Genomic DNA, 14,389 nt, shown 5'->3' with positions numbered 1-14,389 from the left:
GGAAACATTCCCGTTCTCGTTCATCATTAAAACTTCGTTCTTGAAATTCTTCGTCATGAACAACACTTGTAAAATGCTATTCATGTAGCAAGTGTTTCCTAAATTATCCAATCCAATTTTCTTCTCTAGATTTTCAGGACAACTATCTACTGATTCGTAAGGAAGAACATGTTTCACAGAATCTCCATAAGAACCATTTCTCAAGCTGAGAAATTATATCAATCAAGAGATAAAATCGAGATGACATGGAACAATGACTAGAGTTCCACTAACAGAACACAACAAGAGGAGAAACACCACATACAAATCGACTCGTGTTCTGTGCAAACATCACATGCCATCCATACGTGCCATCTTGTTACAAAAATGAGGGAATTTAGTTGAAATTCGGAGAATTGGAAAACATTCGGCAATCAAACTGTACTTGTTCATTAAGAGATATGACATTGGGGTTATTAATAGCAAAATACGTTCAGAAAATTCCAAATGAATCAGATGAAGTTTTGTTTTTGGCAGGCGTGTAGAATATCTGAATCAGAATCAATATCAAAACTGTGGTTGTAATTAAGAATGCGGTTAGAGAATACATTTCTAGTGTAATAATCGTCTAAGTTTAGGTTTCTGAAATTGTCAATTGATTCAACATGTTCAAGAACTCTTGTTTTAATTTTCCTACCACTTTGTCCGACATACTGAGCAGATCCGTTTGGTGGTGAACACGAAATTCTGTGAACGCCTGATTTATGGGAGATGTGTAGGTACTTCATCTTTAGTACTGACTAACAATTTGGAAATAAGATTCACAGTATAAAATAAAACATTAATATCATCACAGTAACGTCTGGGAATATTTGAAATATCATATGATACTTTACGTAAATAGGGAATAGGACAATATTTATTGGAGTTATTGGTAGAGGTTCAAGTACGATTAAGAAATTTAGTTCTGTGTTCTGTGTTGATTATATTGATTAGATAAGCAGGGAAACCATTATTATGACCTATCTCTTTATCGAAATTTTCAGGTAACATGGGAATAAATAATTTGTGGAATAATGAATTGAAAGCTTCTTACGAAACAGACTGAATGAATGACAACTAATTTGACAGATGTAGTTCCAACAAGATAGCCGTTTTCAATTGTCAAAGTCTGTAAATCCCTATTGGGAGACCCCATTCTTGCAGAATTAAATTTTCAATCTCGTTTTATGAACTAGCATCGAACTGCTTGTCACAATCAATCGATGAAACGTTGATCTATGATCTATATTTCCTAGGATGTCACAGATAAAATTTTCAAGATTTCTTCAATGAAGCCACGAACCTATACTGCCGTGTGAGTTTCCAAACTGTATTTCAGTATGTGACACCGGAAAGAAAGAAAGTAGTCATTCACCCCAATATTTGAAATTCCACCCCGTCTCAGAAGTTTTATAACTATATCAAAAACAAACAACGTAAATTGCATGCGATGGAGCGTTTACAAAATAGCAAATAAAGTTGTTTCAATTCCATCATAGTTGATTATTAACGATGATAACACAATTAGAATGCTCCTTCAGAAATTATCAATTAAGTTATATGTTATTATCTACAGCCAAACACACGAACAATTGGACTGTAAATTGATGTGATGAACGAAAAAATATCAACCACACGAAACCTACGACATGCCAGTAATTTGATGTAGGAATTAGTTGCGAGCTCATAATAAAAACATGTTTCCTTGCGAGTGCTTGAAAGTTCGAGAAGTTGAAAACTGTATAGTTTGCATTCTCCGACCATGCGTAGAATTTGCTCCTTGGCTCATGCCTTACAAAGGATACTGCGAGCACTCGGAGAAAACCTACTCAGAAAAACCGCAATTCAAAAAACTGAAAGGCTACTGGTGGATTTATATCATCATTCCCCTAACCACGCTAGCACTACTGTGGAATTTATATTATATGTCGAGGATTTGTTCTGAAGATTCAGTTACATGTTTGCTGCTTGTGACAGACGAACTAACAGGATTCTACGGAGTTTCCTTCTACATCGTTATTTGGATGAACTCGAGATTTTATTTGGCAGCTACCAACATCACGTGTGATATCAGCTCGGAATGGTCAACATTCGGAAACGGGCCCTTGGTGTCTCCAAATGACCGAAAACAGTTCCGTTTGAGATTTCGTCTGGTAGTTGTTGCAATATATATCTCGTACGCCATTATAATACATCACTTCTACATGCTTATCCAAAATTATGGATTCAATTTCCAGTCCTTTTCTAAAATGATAGTGTTAGGAAGTTCCATCATCCAAATAACTGTTAACTCATCTCTCATACTACAGTCTTCTCTGAATCATTTCATACTGAGAGCAATTTATAAAAAAGTACAAGTCGATTTGAGCGATGAAGTTGAATCCAGTAAACTCGCCCTGCCCCAAGGACGAAACATCAACGCCCATGCAAGAATGTGCAAAAAAATGGCTCTGATGTACAGGTATTTGAACGAATACCTCAATCCCACTTTCCTGATTTTCCTGATAACCTCAGTTGCAATACTTATAATTAATATTTACATTTTCATAACACCCTGGAGTGTGAAACATCTACTAGAAATTAGGTCCTTGCAGTGGCGTACAGGGTTATTAATTGTGATGTTGTTTGTGAATGTAACAGAAGTAGATCTTCAGCAAATGGTGAGTCTATAGACATTTCAGGTAATTTAGATATACGGGTTGTTTATTAAGTATGTACCATAAATTCAACAGACGATTCTTTAGGTAATTTTAAGACGGAATGTTCATATAAACATGGGTCCGCAAATCCTTCGTTCTCAAGATACAGGGTATTGAAATGAAACTAAAAAAAAGTTATTCGTGAATATCTTAAATATCCATCACCAAATTTTGTTATAATTTGACAATGCTATTTATAACATTAGGGAGCTAATTTAGCCTGAACGTGATTCAATGTATTGAGTCCAGTGGCGTCTCGAGCGGATTTTGAACGAATATTTTTGACTTAAAAATGTACGCCACTGACTTTTGTGCGATTTTCATCATCTCTTTGGATTGAGCAATTAGGAATACAACTTTTTTGTCTCTTGAATTTTTTTCGTATCTTGGTTAGTTTTTAACAAAAAAAAAGTCGACCTAATTGCATATCCCTGGACCTCACAAGGAATAATATGGGGAATTAAATGTTTCTTTTGGAAATTATTATTTTTACAATTTTTCATTACTAATTATGTAACAATAACAACAAATGTTAAAGAACATTAACATCTAACTAACTAACGAATTGCACTAAATTAAGTGTTGGAAATGGCCTCCTTCGGCTTCAATACGACCGTCTAGCCGCCGCATCATTGAATTTCGCACTCTTCTGAAAATACCTGGTGTATTTTTTATTATGTCACATGAATTAATGATTTTATTCCGTAAATCCTCTTCATTTTGAATAGCAGTTTTGTATACCAACGCTTCAAGTTGTCCCCAGAGAAAATATTCTAAGGGATTCATTTCGGGTGAGCGAGGTGGCCATGGGTGTGGGCCTGCTCTCCCAATCCAGCGATTATAATAATTTTCATCCAAAAATTGCTGTGCCACTGCACTAAAGTGTGGTGAAGCACCATCGTGCATGTAACACATACGGAATCTTCCCATGACTGGAATTTCTTCTAGAAGTCCAGGTGAAACAAATTCTAAAAACCTTTGGTATCCTTCTCCATTAAGTCTAGGTGGAATGAAATGAGGCCCAATGAGATGGTCACCGACAATTCCAACCCAAATATTGAAAGAAAACTGTTCTTGAAAATTATTTTCTATCAAGGCGTGTGGATTGTTTTCAGCCCAAACGTGATTGTTGTGGAAGTTAATAACTGAATTGCGAGAAAAACAACCTCTGTAATCTTCAGTGTTGAATTTTATAGTTGTCAACCTTGTTCATTTAATGAGAGAAATGAAAATTTCTATGTTTTTTACCAGTTTTATTTGTAACTAACGTTACTGCAGTTTCGTCCTATATGGACATTCTCAAACTCATACAATAAACTCATTCATTCATTCATTATGATCTCCTACCACGTAGTAACGGCTACATCCATCAATTTATTGTTTTTAAAAACTTAAAAACTCCCTGCATAACCTAGCTTTCAGATTGCACATGTTAGTATTATACTTAATAATGGGTTTAAACCCAAAACGAGTCGTGAAAATTAAATGAATAGTGGAAATTAGCCAAGAGTGTTCTTATTCATTTCATCAAAATGATCATGAATTTCCACAAAATAAACAAGTCATCAATCAGACAAGTTGGTAATAATCGACCTATAGTGCTCGCCGTTGACAGTGATGACCTGGCCAATATCGTTCTCAAAGGAATATGTACCAATAATATGGACACACCAAACAGTAACTTTTTGGGATTCATTGGACGCACTTGGATCTCATATGGACTGGTATCATCCCAAATTCTACAATTCTGTTTGTTCACGTACCCATTAATCCAGTAATGGGCCTCATCGCTGAAGATGATTTTTGATGGAAATCACACCATATTGTGAATAATCCTCGCGGTGGGAAAATTATTATTTGCAGGTGTTGTTGAATGCTATTTTCGTTCATGGTGATTTGGCGAAACAGACTGAATAAATGACAACTAATTTGACAGATTGAGCTTCAACAAGATGGCCGATATCAATTATCAAAGTTCGTAAGTCCCTCTTGGAAGACCTTCTACAACAATATCCATCGCGGTAATATTCAGAATACCGCCAGCAAGAAGATCAAACCTTTCACAACAAAGTAGTAATGTTATTGAAGTACGGAATATTACGAATCAATCCACTGAAGGCGAAGGAGAAATCGCACGAAAAAACACATTGTTCAGTGTTGCAAGGTTTACTGATTTGCAGTTGATCTTCTGTTTCAGTTCAGGAGCTACAATTCTACTGTTTGGTGGGAGATAAAATCTACTGATGATCCAATTCACTTTCTACAATAATTTTTAAATGACTTTAACTAGTGGAAATAACCTTGATTTGTAAAGCGTACTCATAAAATATATTTTCTACTGTTTTTCAGACATCAAATCTACTGCTTAGCATGATATTGATCTGGCAATACCAGCCGTGGTGTTATGGTCCGATTCCGTTCTTCACAAATACAATATGACTCAGCAAATAAGACAATGATCTATTGATTCAGTTGGCAAGAAGTCAGCTAGTTCCTAAATAAATATATCATTAGGCTTTCAAATATACTTGATAGCTTGACCATTATATCAGTTATCAACGAGAAACCTACACGATAATCGAAAATAACTAATCTCAAACATCATAAATTCCGCATGGAACAAATATCGATTGGAAAACTTGTCAATATGTTCCTTTCTCGCCAGTGATGACGAAGCGTTTCATGGATTTTTTCGTAAATCAATTCCATGTCAAAGAAATAGAAAACTGCATGCCGTGCATTTTGAGATACGCAGTACCTCATCTCAAGTGGATCAGTCCCTATCGATCACATTGCGAACACGCTAGAGGAGAGTTATATTCAGAAAAACCTTACATGGGGATCGATAGGAGTTGGGACTGGTTATTTTACTCAACGACAATTTTCACAACTTTCACAATGCTGTGGATTCTATACTATGTCATTACTTCCTCCACTGACCACTCACTGCTTTTGGTTACCCACGTGATTTATTGCTTTTATGGGACTATTGCTCATATTTGTGCAATCTGGAAGAGCGAATGGTACTTGGCATCAATCAACATGTGGTGTAAAATTTTCGAAGATCGAAAATTCTTAGGCTTCACGGACTTGATGAGTCTCAGATATCGCCGAAGGATTCGTTTGAGATGTTTGATCCTGATCTACTTCTTGTGTGTTAGTTGTGTAGTTTTCACTTTGATGCACGGTTTTCAGATATACCAATATGGATACTCTCTAGATTCTGTTACTGTTCTCATGTTACTATCAACAACAATCATCCAATTTTCAATACATGCCATTTTCGTAGCAGTGAACTCGATCTTTTTTTATCTTCTTAAAGCAATATACAATGACGTGATAGACGATATATCTTTCTTTCAATCACACTCAGCCGAGGTACTAGAGAAGAGGCTGAAGCAGCATAATCGATTCATTTTTCAAGGTGGAAGCGCCATTCAATATTACAACAATCACTTATCTGCAGGCCTTACAGTACTTTTTCCAGCTGTTGTAGCTGTACTCATCATCAATATTTACTTATGGGTTACACCAAGGGATGAGAAATATTTTCTGGATATCAAATTTCTTCAACTCCGTACAGTTTTCTTGATTCTGGGAATTTTTGAACTGGCGCTCTCACTGGACAAGAATAATTTGGTAAGTGATTCTTTGCTATTATGAGTTCAATACGTATATGTGGTCCTTGAGAAAAAATCACAATAAGCAATAGCTTCAACCATAGAATCCTTCTGTATTGTCAAAATCTGGACGACCCATGACTGATATTAAGTTTTGAGGTTGAAAACTAGGCTTAATTCCTTCTCATCGACTGGATTTATGCTTCGCTTTCTCACACTGACGAAAAATACATATATTTTCTCGAACTAATCATCATCTGAATTCAGTTCCTCTCAATAAATCAGGGCAAATGACATCATAATTTCCTTACTATACTATAACAATTTTCAATTGACGGTGATTCATTAGCAACGTCGCACTTGAAGTGACCAACGGATAATCCTCTTACCAACTCTGCAGAGGCGTACCAAAATAATATTTTTATTTATTTAAACACATAAGTAACTACGTGAAAATCGTTATAGTAGGTGTTATACCTGGTGTCAATGGAAAAACTGATTACATTGTCTCATTATGCCTAAAACAGTACTTCAAAAAAAACAGAAAAATTCACAAAGTAATTGTTATGTTCCTTTTATATAGAAAGTGAACTACAAAGCAAAGAAATAATTACTTATGTTATGCTTATGAAGTTTCAGAATCCATTGACTCGTCCGAAGAGGAATCCCCAGTCACACTTAAATCTATTATTATTTGGTCGAAAACAGTGTCTACCATCCCGTCCAATCTCCGCATTTTCTCTTCTTCCTTGATCACATGGGCTACAACATTAGCCCAATCTTCTTTCCGTATCCGTTCCATTGCGAGTTCTAATAAACGTTGGACATCAGAAATTTCATATGTCACGTTTTTTCACGAGCTACGTAACCCTTAATTTGAGCCCAGATTAATTATATCGGGTTTAACTCGCAATGGCGAGGAGGAAGTCTCAAAATGGTGATGCCTCCACCACATGCTGGCGATATCTGTCACGATGCTATTTGATGACACTGATAAGCTCGGCCTTAACCATGTCCTCGTAAAATGGAATTCCTTTTTGTCCTAACCAACTCTGTATGTCTGCCTTTCTGGTGGTCATAGATGGCAGCTGTTCTACTAATCGGCTGTGATAAGAAGCGTTATCCCTTACTATTACTGAATTTGGCTCGACTCGTGAAAGGAGGGATTCAAACCATCCTTCAAAGCGTTGGGCGTCCATGTCTTTGTGATAATCCCCCGTTTTTTTGAATAAAAAAATTAGTGCACTATCGTCTAAAAAGCCACTCTTGCTACCTAAATGGGCGACAATTAGTCGTTGCCCTTTACCCGTTGGTCCGCATAACCCTGTTGATAAACCGTTCACAAATGCTTGACGATAACTAGTTACAGTAGTATCTTGCCAGATCTCAGATCCTGTATGACCAGCATTCACCCTCGTTTTGTCCAGATAATAAATCTTTGTGTGAGCCATGAGACTATATCTTCTCTTTCTATTAAGACAAATTCATGGGGTTGTTTGGCATATATAAATTTTAAATCTTCTTTAATTATTTTCCTTAACTTCTCTTTACTCATTTTTGCAATGAGATCATTATCCATTACCTGTGTCCCAATGGATTCGAGGGTTGGCGCTTCATTCTCAAAAAAGAAAGAATGAATGGTATAGCGTACAAAATTTTTCTGGAACCCGTCCAATTCAATTTTTTTTATCACGACAATGTACTTTTGGAGCTTGCACAATCCCAGTCACCTTTTTTTCACGTACAATGCGTTCAATTTTCGACACGGATATTCCCGTTAAAAATTAACACTGGGATACAGCTTTCCCTGTACGGAGCGTATTTTTTTAATTTTCGTACACTCTACAGACAATTTGTCTTTCTTCTAACGACATAAACTTCCGCTTTCTTTGTACATTACTTGGACCTGCTACGGCATCCATCTTATTACTATAAAAATAATATTATTCAGGTATTTGTCAGTTGTTTACTCACCTCAATAACTATTTTGAAGTTGATGTACTTTGAAAAACAGTTTATTGTGAGATTTTCACTAGAACAGATTAATAAATCCGCAACACGTGTTTCGCTGCACAGTAGCTTTTTCAAGCGTGTTCACTAAAAACTCAATTCTACATACATTGTGATTTATATATACTTTTTGAAATATTACTATCTACCTAGAAACTAATAATTTTCTAGAAACTAATTAATGGCAGTTATACCTGAGTTTAACGTACATTTATACCTGAGTTTAATGACTAGGTCAACTAATTATCTCACAATGAAGTGTGAATGTGATGAAAATCTAAAGTTTAAATCTATAGTTTAAAGTTAATAAATATAACAGTCTATTCAATAAATATAATAAAAAATATTCAATAAATACAAAACATAGTCACCTTCACAAGAAACAGAACCCACTACGCCTATGCAGATAAGGACGCTTGATAATGAAGAAACCTAATGACTAGTTATGACATTTTAAGGACGCCAATATAATAGACCTGCGAAGTGTCGATCAGTTTACCGATGTTTCAAAGTATTTAACGAACTGGTTCACCTATTTGCTCGTATATCCTATCGATATGGAATCGTTTTACTTTTCAATTATTCACAATTGCGATGCGTATACAATAAAAATGACACCGGTATGAATTTAGTTCTAACATTAACCCTGCGTAGGTCGCGCTCGATCTCTCAGATGTATGACGCATGTGTTTTCAAATCATATCTGTAATTCGCCGAATTTTAAACTGTGCTTCTTGCTATATGTGTTTCTTCTATGCATTCATGTGGCTAACGTTAGTAGGTCTCTGCAGTGTGACTTGTAAACAGCTGATTCCTAACCTCTTGTTGTATTTACATCTGACAGATACTGCGCGACCTTTTGTGTGACACTATTTGACGTCTGAAAAGATGGATTCTGAGAGATTATTTGATCTCACAAACCCTGATGATGTTGAATATTTGACACAGTTTGCGTTTCAAGATAATGAAGAACTCATATGAATGAAGATGATATATAATTGAAACTGAAATTCTTCATTCGGACATTGAAGACTGCTATGCAGGATACTATTTAGGGAAAGACAATACAAAATGGGGAAAACACGTACCCACGAAAGTCAAAAAAAGAATGCCGCATAACATCGTTACAAAAATACCTGGAGTAATTGGGTCCGCCAAAGGTATAAAAACTGTTCTCGATTCCTGGAAGTGCTTTTTTCTGACGAAATGATAGATCTCATAGTGAATTCTACTAATCTGAGTATACAGACCATACAACCGAATTATAGTCGTGAAAGAGATATAAAATTGACTGATTCAATTGAAATGAAAGCTTTCTTTGGTCTCTTGTACCTAGCAGATATTTTGAGAAGTGGCAGACAGTCTTTAGAAGATTTATGGTCAACAGACGGCATGGGTGTTGAGTTGTTCAGAACAACTATGTCTCTTAGAAGGTTCAAACTTTTGTACAGATGTTGTAGATTCGACAATAAACGTACAAGAGTTGAAAGAAAAAAAATTGACAAGTTGGCTCCCATTCGAGATTTGTTCAACCTTTTCGTGAACAACTGCAAAGCATGTAATTCCGTCGGCCAAAATGTTACGATAGATGAAAAACTTGAGGGTTTCAGAGGAAGATGTTCTTTCAGACAGTACATTCCCTCAAAACCCAATAAGTATGGAATGAAAATATTTGCTCTAGTAGATTCCAAATTATTTTATACCGTCAACCTAGAAGTGTATGTCGGCAAGCAACCTGAGGGACCCTTTGAAGTTAGTAATACACCTATTGACTTGGTACTGCGCCTTGCTGAACCTAACTATGACACCGGAAGAAATATCACCGGAGACAATTGGTTTACCAAACTAGAGCTCGTAGAAAAACTAAATAATAAAAAGCTTTCATATGTTGGCACAATAAGAAAAAACAAAAGGCAGATTCCACCAATATTTTTAAACGTCAAAGAAAGGGTACTACATTCATCTATGTTTGGATTCAGTAAAACAGCCACTTTGGTATCGTATGTGCCAAAAAAGACAAAAATGTATTACTCTTATCATCGTTGCATTTTGACGATAATATTGATGAAGGCACAGGGGATCAACATAAACCTGAAATAATCACATATTATAATGCCACAAAATCAGGAGTTGATACTGTAGATCAGCTTATGTGCCACATATAACTGTGCACGAAATACAAGAAGATGGCCAATGGTAATCTTCTTTTCTATGATGAATATTGCAGCCATCAACGGAATGATAGTTTTTGCTGATAATAAAAATGCCTTTGCAAATAGGAGGGAATATCTAAAGATGCTAGTTCACAGTTTAGTTGCAGAACGTCTTGGACGTAGGGGACAAATGAAAAGTCTTCCCACACATCTACAACAGGCACTCAACGAGTATAATCCTGTTTCAGAAAAAAAAGCATTCTCCACAAAAAGTAGATAACATCAGAAAAACCTGCAGACCGTGCTATTCAAAAAGTAAAACAAGAAGACTGACAAAGTACAGATGCCGTAATTGTGAAGATTATTTTTGTTTAGAACATGCCACAATGCTCTGTCAAAAATGTTTCGATGAGGACACTAATCAAAGTTCAAATTCTGACTGAAACGATTATTTCTGATTTTTGTTATGTTTTTCTATTCAAGCATTATTCATCACATGTTATGTTAAACGTATATGGTGTTCTACCTTAAATCATGTTTTTATTTTATTACAAGGTTAAGGTTTGCTTTTATGTTTATATAAGAATTTATTAATTTATGTTGACTTTTTCTAATTCGATAAAAGTACCTCATATTTGTTTTTGTTTTCATCAATACGACAGTAGAATATCATTTTTAAGTTCATACATCTGTGAGATACCGCGCGACCCCCTATGATCCACAACAACACGCGACCTACACAGGGTTAAACATTGTTGCCGTTAGCTCCAAGTTTAATTTATATATGAGTTACCTTCAATTGAAAATTGTTATACTATAGATGAGGTGTCACCGTACTTCCAAACTTTGACAATTGATAAGGGTCATCCCGCAGAAGCTATATCTGTCAAATTAGTTGTCTTTGATTCTGTCTGTTTTGCTGAATTAATATGGTCGGATATAGCATTGAACAATACGTGCAATGGATGAATTCGAATAGGCCTGCACCCGTACAAAGTTCAACTGACCCAGGAACTGAAGGTAAACGACCATAGAAAACTCGCTGAATGGAGCCAACTGATTCTAATGTTCATCAAAAAATCATCTTCAGCAATGAGGCCCATTTCCAAATGAATTGATACGTGAACAAACAAAACTGTCGAATTTAGGACGATATCAATCCACATAAGATCCAAGAGCGTCCAATGTATCTTGAAAAAGTCACTGTTTGGTGTGGATTTTGCGATGGCAGCGTCATCGGTCCATCACTGTCAACGGCTAGCACTATTAGTCGATGATTATTTACCATCTTATTTTGGCCTGAGTTGGATGATCGGGACACCAATAAATGTGCTTTCTAGAGGATAGCACTACATGCCACATAGCTCATGCCACTTTGGATATTCTGCACCAGCGACTTGAGGGCATGGTCACTCACGTGGATGTGATATGATCTGGCAACCGAGATCGTGCGATTTGGCCCTGTTTGACTTTTTCTTGAGGGATTTCCTTGAGTCATAGGTGTATGCCAATAAGTCACAGTTCACAATGGTCCTCAAAGTAGTAGTAGTTGTATTAATTTTTCCTGTTAAAAAGTATAAAATTATTTTTCACAATATCTTCATACAATAACAAGAAATACGTCAGAGAAATACGTCGTAAATAAAGAGATCGTTTTCACACTGAACTATTACACTATATATGTTTGAAAGTATAAAATTATTTTTTACATCATTTTATAAAAAAAAAAACAAGAAAAACGTAAAAAAAAACGCATTAACAAAAAAGGGCAGACTCCCTTCTAGTACGTAATAAATATATAAAAAGTTGAACAATACACATTAGTTTCTCGTAAATAAAAAGAATGTTTTCACTTCAGACTATTACACTACATATATACATATTTTACATACATTCGTGGGAAAATGCTTAGTAGTCATCAAGTGAGTTGCAATTTTTTTCAAGTATAATTTTTTTCAATCTATACTTGAAGCTTTTCAACGTAGGTGAGTTTTTAACTGAGTCATCCAGCTTATTAAAGAATTTCGGGCCGAGATAAAGGAAACTTTTTTGGGATAAGGTCGTTCTGTTAGTGTTGGGCATCAGAAAATCTCTATAACGGGCAATATAACTATGTTGCTGGATTGAAAATATACGTTCGTTCATGTTAACATAACTACATAACTCAAAGATATACAAACCGGCAACTGTAAGTATTCCATGGTTTTTGAAAACGTTTCTACATGAGTCTCTCCACTCTATTCTGACGGCTTTTTTTTGAAGAATAAACACTCTTTCAGCAGAAGAGCTTGTACCCCAAATCAAGATTCCGTATCTTAAATGGCAGTTTATAGTCGCATAGTACAAACTTAATAAGACTTTTTCACTACAGAAATTAGCCATAAACCTGAGAGCATAACAGTTTTTTATTAGTTCATTACAGAGAGTATCTATGTGAGGACTCCAAGTAAGTTTATAATCAAGAGTTAGACCTAGCATTTTGGTGGTTGCACAAGATTCGATTTGTCGATCTTCGTTTTTATATATAAAAAAAAATTCTTGAACATTGCTCATTGTGAATTTCATCAGCGTGGTTTTAGATATGTTGAGTTCAAGGTGATTATTTTTTGCCCATGTTTGCACCTTTCCATACACAATTCGGGTATGATCTACTGAATTTGATGCATCTTGTGCTTTGATGATAAAGTTTGTGTCGTCCGCCTATGCTATTACTTGAACTGTCGTCATATCATGAAAATAACTCATCAAATCATTTGCATATATCAGGAATAGTGAAGGCCCAAGAATGGAACCCTGAGGTACCCTATGTTTGATATTTGCCAAATTGCTAACGCTCTGTTTTCTAAATAAGACCTCATCAAATTCAAGGCAACACCCCTTACACCATATCTTTGCAATTTCGGTAGTAGCAGATCGTGGTTCACATAATCAAAGACTTTTGAAAAGTATATGAACAAACCACAAATACTTAATTTGTCATCGAGTGCATTTATTATATGGTCGTTAAATTGGTAAAGTGCTGTCTCTCTGCTTTTACTTTTAGTAAATCCGTGTTGATTTGGGGAAAGAAGTTTATTATTTGCGAAAACAAACAATAACTGATTTTCAATATTCAACTCAAAAACCTTGGAAATACTTGAGAGCAGACTAATTGGCCTGTAATTTTCGTACAGGTTTTTGTCTCCTTTTTTATGCACAGGCGAGACAATTGCCATTTTCAAGAATTCAGGAAATACTCCATGTTCAGTGGAGAGGTTTATGATGTGTTTTATAGGACCACACAATTCAAAAACAGATTTTTCAAGAAGATTGTTTGATATTTCATGGCTACTTGAAATGGAATTTTTCAAGCTTCTAATCAACTCAATAACATCATACTCTGTTAGAGGATGATAAAAAACTGACAAACCTGTATGTTATCAACTATATAATGGAAGTTTGTATTTTGTTGGACCACATATTTGGAAAATTGTATATTGAAATTATTTGCAACTTCGCTGTCTGGGAGTCGACTACCATTCTGGTGAATTTTAACTTAATTTGATATGTATCATTGCCACATGGATTTCGATTTATTTTTTGAAGCATTTATATGACCATCTACATATCGTTTGTGAGTAGACTTTAATTCCTCTCTGTAAGTATGTGTTATTTTTTTGCTCATTTCTGTGTAGTTTTCATTTACTTTAGCACATTCCGAATAAAATGTCATTTGGCTTTTCAATTATTGGAGTTCTGGTGAAAGAATGTTAATATTTTTAGATTTTCTCCCTGGATTTTTGATACATATCACTGGAAAAGCTAATTCAATATAGCATTGAAAAGTAGTATTAAAACACTCGTAGGGCTTGTTTGGACATGTTTCTATGAAAATATCATCCCACGA

At 35.4% G+C, this 14,389-nt stretch overlaps 1 protein-coding gene across 2 annotated transcripts in view; it reads left to right on the top strand.

Moving 5' to 3' along the window:
* The first annotated feature begins 1,470 nt into the window (after window positions 1-1,470).
* LOC111511034 (uncharacterized) overlaps window positions 1,471-14,389 on the top strand; it is a 54,171-nt gene continuing 41,252 nt past the window's right edge. Inside the window, exon 1 of one of the 2 annotated variants that reach the window (XM_074182408.1) lies at window positions 1,471-2,681. In XM_074182408.1, the coding sequence (XP_074038509.1) occupies window positions 1,719-2,681 (963 nt within the window). In that variant the 5' untranslated portion in view covers window positions 1,471-1,718. Of the gene's footprint in view, window positions 2,682-5,261; window positions 6,360-14,389 lie in introns of those variants that run through there. The other variant, XM_074182406.1, reaches the window with a different exon arrangement.

This window comes from Leptinotarsa decemlineata, unplaced genomic scaffold (genome assembly GCF_025532065.1).
Source record: "Leptinotarsa decemlineata unplaced genomic scaffold, Ldec_3_MD MMD2_P_RNA_scaffold_2, whole genome shotgun sequence".
Lineage (NCBI taxonomy): Eukaryota > Metazoa > Arthropoda > Insecta > Coleoptera > Chrysomelidae > Leptinotarsa > Leptinotarsa decemlineata.
This window is presented reverse-complemented; position numbering and strand designations above follow the sequence as displayed.